Genomic DNA, 7,214 nt, shown 5'->3' on the forward strand with positions numbered 1-7,214 from the left:
CTGTGTGTGTGTATTGTTACAGGTTGTGTGTGTGTGTGTATTGTTACAGGTTGTGTGTTGTTACAGGTTGTGTGTGTGTGTGTGTGTATTGTTACAGGTTGTGTGTGTGTGTGTGTGTGTGTATTGTTACAAGTTGTGTGTATTGTTACAGGTTGTGTGTGTGTGTGTATTGTTACAGGTTGTGTATTGTTACAGGTTGTGTGTGTGTGTGTGTGTGTATTGTTACAAGTTGTGTGTATTGTTACAGGTTGTGTGTGTGTGTGTATTGTTACAGGTTGTGTATTGTTACAGGTTGTGTGTGTGTGTGTATTGTTACAGGTTGTGTGTGTGTGTATTGTTACAGGTTGTGTGTTGTTACAGGTTGTGTGTGTGTATTGTTACAGGTTGTGTGTATTGTTACAGGTTGTGTGTGTGTGTTGTTACAGGTTGTGTGTGTGTGTGTGTGTGTGTATTGTTAGTGTGTGAGTGGGAGGCTTCTTGTAACTCAATTGGACGTCTGTATTTTTGTGGATTCTTCTGTATTTTTCCTGATGAGTGATTTGATTGTAGGAAAGTATTAAATGTCATTACTGAGCACAACGTTGTGTCTTCTCACTCCAGAGTTGTTTCCTCCAGTTTTCTTCATCCTTCATCTGAGGCTTTCATCCACAGCCAGAAGCACAAAGTACACGAGCAGCTTTCAGGGAGCAAAGACGTCGACTCTGTTTGTACAGCAGATTATTTCAAATGAAGAAGCCCGTTTTAAAAGATTCAAATAAAAGTCAGTTTGAGACTCTAACCCATGACACTTATGACATACTAATCATATTTTCATGGCATACTGCACTGACTCTCTTATAAAATACTGTACATATACATAATACTACAAAAGTACATATCCATAGTACTAAATGAAGAGCTCTCATCATCTGTAGCCTCTGGCTCCCCCTGGTGGTGACACCAGGTCTCTGCGCTTCAGAGACTAACAGAGTCTGAGGCTACTTTTTAGTTTTTAACAGAGGAAAACTTGTGCGACATCAACATATGAAAGATGCCGTTATACAATGAAACAAATGTAGATTTTATGGCAAAAAATAGTTAATTATGCGGTAAAGCGTCGAGGTCATTAGAGTCTGAGGTGTCTGAATGTCATCTTTTTAAATTTGTTTTGTAGAGTGAAATATCCTCCATGGAGTCTTGTGGCTTTGAGGAAAGCATATTATTGTATGTTTTGTTAAATATTCAAACTATTGTAAAATCAGATTTTTTTTGTCACAAGTCTACATGTTTGGAATCTGTGTGTTGTTATCAGGAACCACAATCAACGTTCCTACTCGTAGTTTTAATGTGCTGTAACTTGTTTGGATATGTGAACAAAGTTATCATTATTATTGCATGAGCAGAGAGAGCAGGCCAGTTTTAACCCGTCAGCAAGATGGACACACAGGCCACTGTTTGCAGGCGTAAAGCTGGACCAAGCGTGAGGAATCTTTACTTGATATATGTTCAAACAATCTAAACTTCAGACACCAACTATTCATAGATGCACTGAATGTGCACCAGCAGTTAAATAGCCAACGGTCCCAATGGTCCCAATGGATCTAACGGTCCCAATGGATCCAACGGTCCCAATGGATCTAACGGTCCCAATGGTCCCAATGAATCCAATGGTTCCAATGGTCCCAATGGCTCCAATGGTCCCAATGGCTCCAATGGTACCAATGGCTCCAATGGTCCCAATGGATCTAACGGTCCCAATGGTCCCAATGAATCCAATGGCTCCAATAGTCCCAATAGCTCCAATGGTCCCAATGGATCTAACGGTCCCAATGGTCCCAATGAATCCAATGGCTCCAATGGTCCCAATGGCTCCAATGGCAGTGACAGTCTGCGCTTTGGTCGCGCTGCAAAGTTCTGACATCACATCTGTCTCTTTAGAAGCGAGGCCGGCTCAGGGCGACACGTCGGCCATCTTCCTCTTGCGGTAGTTGAGGACGAGGCTGGAGGCGGTGAGCTGCGAGGCCCGGCCCTTCTCCCAGCTCTGGAAGCCGTTGAGGCCGCTCTGCCCCGCCGTGAACAGAGCCTTCTCCAGGCAGTCCAGCCGCTCCACCAGCGCAGACGTGTCCTCGTTGTAGGCGTTCTGGGAGGAGTCCATGTTCCTCCTGAAGCGGCCCACGAAGGTCTGGGAGGACAAAGTCAAGACCACAAGTCAGATGGGAAGGCAGCACATGAAGCATAGACTTCTATACAACCAGAGGAGTCGCCCCCTGGTGGTCAGGAGAGAGAATGCAGCTTTAACACATGAAGCATAGACTTCTATACAACCAGAGGAGTCGCCCCCTGGTGGTCAGGAGAGAGAATGCAGCTTCAACACACGAAGCATAGACTTCTATACAACCAGAGGAGTCGCCCCCTGGTGGTCAGGAGAGAGAATGCAGCTTTAACACATGAAGCATAGACTTCTATACAACCAGAGGAGTCGCCCCTTGGTGGTCAGGAGAGAGAATGCAGCTTTAACACATGAAGCATAGACTTCTATACAACCAGAGGAGTCGCCCCCTGGTGGTCAGGAGACAGAGTGCAGCTTTCCTCACAGTGGGTGGTTCTGTTGGGGCTCCTGGCTCTCGGTGGGTCGTTATATAAATGGTGGTGTTGGGCGAGCTGTTCCTTGAGGGCGTGCTGGGTTTTAATCAGAGTGACCTGGTTTGTGATACCTTTGATGTCAAATTTAATGTTTAACTTCAGATATGTATAATTCCATCTCACTTGCCTCGAGGCGTAACCATCTTTAAAAAAAAAAAAAACTGGTTGGAAAAAAAGTTGAAACATGAAAGACGTGAGTCCAGAAGTGAACTCCTGGTTCTGACGGGTCAGAGGAAGCTGGGAGGAAGTCTGAGAACCTCGAGATCCTGATTCAGTCCTTGATGTCTTCACATGTTAAAGAGTCTCTATGGAAAAGCAGTGAGGCATTGTTTGTATTAATGTGGGGAGCAGTGGAGTCTTCATCTCAAGCTAATGTGATGAAGAGATCAAATATCACACATGTTCTTATCAGGCGCTTTGAAACCACCCGGCTGGTGCTTCCTCCATTGAAAGGAGTGAACACCTTGAGGTGTGTAAGCCCATGAGGAAGTGCATCATCTTCCTGTTTGCCCGTTAGACAATGAGATCAGAGATAATCTGCCTGGCAACAGCTGCACCAGACAGCCAATAGTCAGCCATGTTCCTGACCTGATTGCTCCCCCTAGTGGTAATGTAATACATAACTCTGAATGTGTGTTGTGTTTGTTGAGCTGTGAAGTTTTACTGGAAAGCATCTGATCATGTTGCACAATGCAATATGGATGTGACAGTGATCACCTGTGGTTCTGCATAAAAACACACAAAGGAGAAGTCTCACTTTCTGTGGAGCAGCAGTGACTTCATGCAGCCGCCATCTTTTCTGTTGCATGAAGGAATAGCACAACATTTTAAGAATTACATGTGTGTGCTTTCTGGGGGAGAATGAGATAACTCATAACTGTGCATTAAATATAAGGCTAAAGGCAGCACCTTAGCTTAGCATTAAGACCGGAATCAGTGGAAACACGGACATCATCCAACATGTGGAATATGTGATCAGCAGTCACGCTTTTATGGTCTCTGATCATGTGACACTGGAGACAACCAATCAGTGTTTAAAGCAGTCGGAGGAGAGCTCGTAAAGTTAGCAGCACCGCTAACGGCTAACATGCAAAGGTTCAGTTCAGTTGCATTATGATGCGTTCAGGCTCTGCTCAGTGACAATGAGTGTTTGGTGAAGGTTATCATGATGCGTTCACATGTAATCTGGTAAAGTGAAGTGTTGGTGAGAAACTAGAATAAATCCAGTAGTTTGATTTCACAACAACATAAATATTAGAGATGAATTATGAGCTGTTTACTCTAAACCGCATCATTAACACCACTAATGACAAGATTAGTTTTAATCCATCATCATCATTTTAATTGAGTGTTTTTATGAAGAAAATAAACATGATAGATTACGATAACTAAATAAAAGGAGAGCATTTAGAGTTTGATTGTTTACAGACTTTAGAGATGTTGAAATGATTTCACATAAAAGAAGAGGTCTGGGTGCTTGTAGACCAGCTGCTATCATCACATGACTCAAGGGATCTGTGTGGTAGTACGGATCACCAATGAGCGGTTATTAGGACACAAAGCAATGTGATCAGGGATCAGTAAAAGTTTTATTTACTCAGCTCCCAGCTCCTTTAAAGCTCATCAAATAACAGCTTTTTATCTTGTCTGTAACCAAACCGGTGCCATAAAGCCTCACTATGCTAAGCTACCTAGTGGGAGCATGTCTGTGCCTCCTATGTGTCTGCAGGCCAGGACATCAGAGCTCACAGCCGCTTGGCACAAGTTCCACCAGTTCCTGTCGAGGTCGACTGATTTTTAAAGGCCGATACGACATCGATAGTTTGGAGCAGGAAAAAGCAGATGAATCCAGCAACAGCCACCGAGAGCTGATGGTGCTGCAGGAAGTACTCCACAGGTAACAGTCCTGCAGAAGTTACCTGAAACGGGTCAGATATGACTTCACAGTCAGTTAGTTTTATGGCTCCGTCTCATGTAAACTCTCCTGGGTTGAAGCCGGAGGGCGTGGCTCACCTGCAGCAGCGTCTGAGCCACCTCGGGGTTCTCGGGGCTGTCAAAGTGCAGCATCTGGGAGCCCAGGCCGTAGTAGTAGGGGCCCATCTTGTGCAGGTCCACCACGTTGGGGTCGGCGTTGAACACGGTCCTCCAGCCCTCTCGGTACACCTTGGGCAGCTCCACTGACAGCACCCTCCTCTTCTTCTCGTACAGGCCCTTGGACAGCCACAGAGGGAGCTCCATCTTTGTGCCCTGAGGCAGAGGAAGAGGAGTCAGAGTCGGGTGACTGTGCCCTGCTTTCTGGTCCAGACTGCAGGCAGAGGTTTGACTCCACGAGTCTCACGTCACAGCAACACATGCAAAATGCTCCTGATGGCCTTCACTCAACCTAAAGACATAGAAACAGCCTGCTGACGCCCAGAGGACGCCTGGTGCTGCTGTCAGAGTCCTTACTTAAGACTTCTCTTGCAGTCAAAGACAATGAAGCACACCTCCATCAAGTGGGAGTGGCTCCTCATTAGTTGGACCAGTGACAGCCCAAACGTTTTATTAACAACATTTACATACACTAATAACTCTATTATATCCACTATTACCTCTATTATATCCACTATTACCTCTATTACATCCACTAATACCTCTATTACATCCACTATTATCTCTATTACATCCACTATTACCTCTATTACATCCACTAATACCTCTATTATATCCACTATTACCTCTATTACATCCACTATTACCTCTATTACATCGACTAATACCTCTATTACATCCACTAATACCTCTATTACATCCACTATTACCTCTATTACATCCACTATTACCTCTATTACATCCGCTATTACTTCTATTATATCCACTAATACCTCTATTACATCCACTAATACCTCTATTACATCCACTATTACCTCTATTACATCCGCTATTACCTCTATTATATCCGCTATTACCTCTATTGCATCCACTAATACCTCTATTACGTCCACTATTACTCTATTACATCCACTAATACTTCTATTATATCCACTATTACCTCTATTATATACACACACACACACACACACACACACACACACACACACACACACACTTACTTGTACTCACAGTTATCTCTACATTCATGAACGTAAATACGCTGCGTCATGACGTCACGTAGCCGTTACCAACCTCCGGGATGTCCTGCGCGTCAGCGGACTTCTCCAGGTGTCCCAGCCGGGGGAAGCGGCACTCTGTCCGGATGGGAAGCCGCTCGTGAGAGAGCAAGATGTCGTCCAGAGACAAGAAGTTCTCCTCCATCCCCACGCCGGGTTCCACAGGTAGATATGACTGCGTCTCCATGTTGGGCCCGAGAGAGGTTAAAAGTCGCGTTACGCCAATATATTCACTGAAATATTGAGCCAACGCTCCTTTCCGCGGTGTTTACGACTCTTCCTCGTTCCGCTTTTGGCGCCGGACCCGTTGGCCAATCAGAGCGCTGGTTGTGGCTCCAGACCAGAGCAATCGATATGTGTTCATCCGTCTGTGCACTGCACGGGCAGTTTTTCGTTTTATATTCTGAAGTTGCATGTTGTTTTTGAAAAGGTTTTCTAGAAAATGTTTTAAGTACAATGTGTTGATTAGGGGAAATATTACTTTTCCAATATTGCAAACGGTTGCATCAATGGAATGAATAAGAAGTCTGGTGCAATCACACATTTAGCCAATAGAGGTCAGAATATTACCATTACAAATTCAGAGGCCCCTTGTGTCCTGCTCTAAGAACATGTATCAATCATCAAGCTCTTTTATTAAAGATAATAATAATGCAGATAGAGGATCATAATAATCTTCAAAGAAGCTTTGATTTCCATGAAAGTAAACAGTAAAAAGAGAACCTAGCATGCTACATGCTTCTCTTCTGCTCTAGCGCTGCCCTGATCCCATTTAGCAGCTGAGAAATAAAAAATCACAGCTAATCCATGTTGTAATCTTTCATTCCCACATATGTTAGCGTTCCATCCCATTAATAATCTGAACAGGGAGAACAGGTCAGCCATATTTCATACTCTGTTTGTCATTATTAATATGAGTCATCCTGCAGATTGCACATCAAAGTCGTCAGACATGAACAAGCCGGCAGCAAAGTGAAATAAGTAATGAACAAAAGAAGAAAAGCCGTATTAAATGGCGGTACTGTCTTCTTGTTGTGTTCTGAGCTGAGTGGTACAGGGATCACTGTCCGCTGTAGCAGCAGACTCATTAGATATGTTCACTCTGCAAACAAAAAGATGAAGCGCACATCATTTCCCAAAAGAGATTGTCCCTCTGCGTGAGCTGCAGGCCTGGATACACAGGCCACGCTGTGTCACACAGGTCGGCAGCGAGGCTGGAGGTTACCGGTGTGATCCGGCTCCTTGCTGAAGGTCACCCTCAGTCTGGAGGCCTCTGTGTGCCAGGGCCTCACGGAGGGCAGCCAGGGCCTCATAGAGAGCATCCAGGGCCTCACAGAGCAGCCAGGGCCTCACTGAGAGCAGCCAGGGCCTCACCGAGAGCATCCAGGGCCTCATAGAGAGCATCCAGGGCCTCACAGAGAGCAGCCAGGGCCTCACAGAGAG

At 44.9% G+C, this 7,214-nt stretch overlaps 1 protein-coding gene across 1 annotated transcript; it reads right to left on the reverse strand.

The window, feature by feature from the left end:
• Positions 1 to 1,089: 1,089 nt before the first annotated feature.
• gins3 (GINS complex subunit 3) lies at positions 1,090 to 6,063 on the reverse strand. Its single transcript, XM_068603474.1, has 3 exons — positions 5,788 to 6,063; positions 4,636 to 4,869; positions 1,090 to 2,161 (listed from the first exon to the last, which is right to left on the reverse strand). Exons 1-3 carry the CDS (start codon positions 5,956 to 5,958, stop codon positions 1,931 to 1,933), a joined length of 636 nt encoding a protein of 211 aa, XP_068459575.1. The 5' UTR covers positions 5,959 to 6,063; the 3' UTR covers positions 1,090 to 1,930.
• Positions 6,064 to 7,214: the final 1,151 nt, after the last annotated feature.

This window comes from Clinocottus analis, unplaced genomic scaffold (assembly GCF_023055335.1).
Source record: "Clinocottus analis isolate CAN_PGR_092001 unplaced genomic scaffold, fCliAna1.0.p SCAF_6, whole genome shotgun sequence".
NCBI classification, from domain to species: Eukaryota; Metazoa; Chordata; class Actinopteri; order Perciformes; family Cottidae; genus Clinocottus; species Clinocottus analis.

What these genes read in the sequence shown, in the direction of transcription:
- gins3 (XM_068603474.1), bottom strand. Translation starts at nt 5,958, where the DNA reads ATGGAGACGCAGTCATATCTACCTGTGGAACCCGGCGTGGGGATGGAG. An exon ending in ACGCGCAGGACATCCCGGAG is followed by an intron (nt 4,870 to 5,787) that starts GTTGGTAACGGC and finishes CCTCTGCCTCAG; the next exon opens with GGCACAAAGATGGAGCTCCC. An exon ending in TGGCTCAGACGCTGCTGCAG is followed by an intron (nt 2,162 to 4,635) that starts GTGAGCCACGCC and finishes TTGTCCTCCCAG; the next exon opens with ACCTTCGTGGGCCGCTTCAG.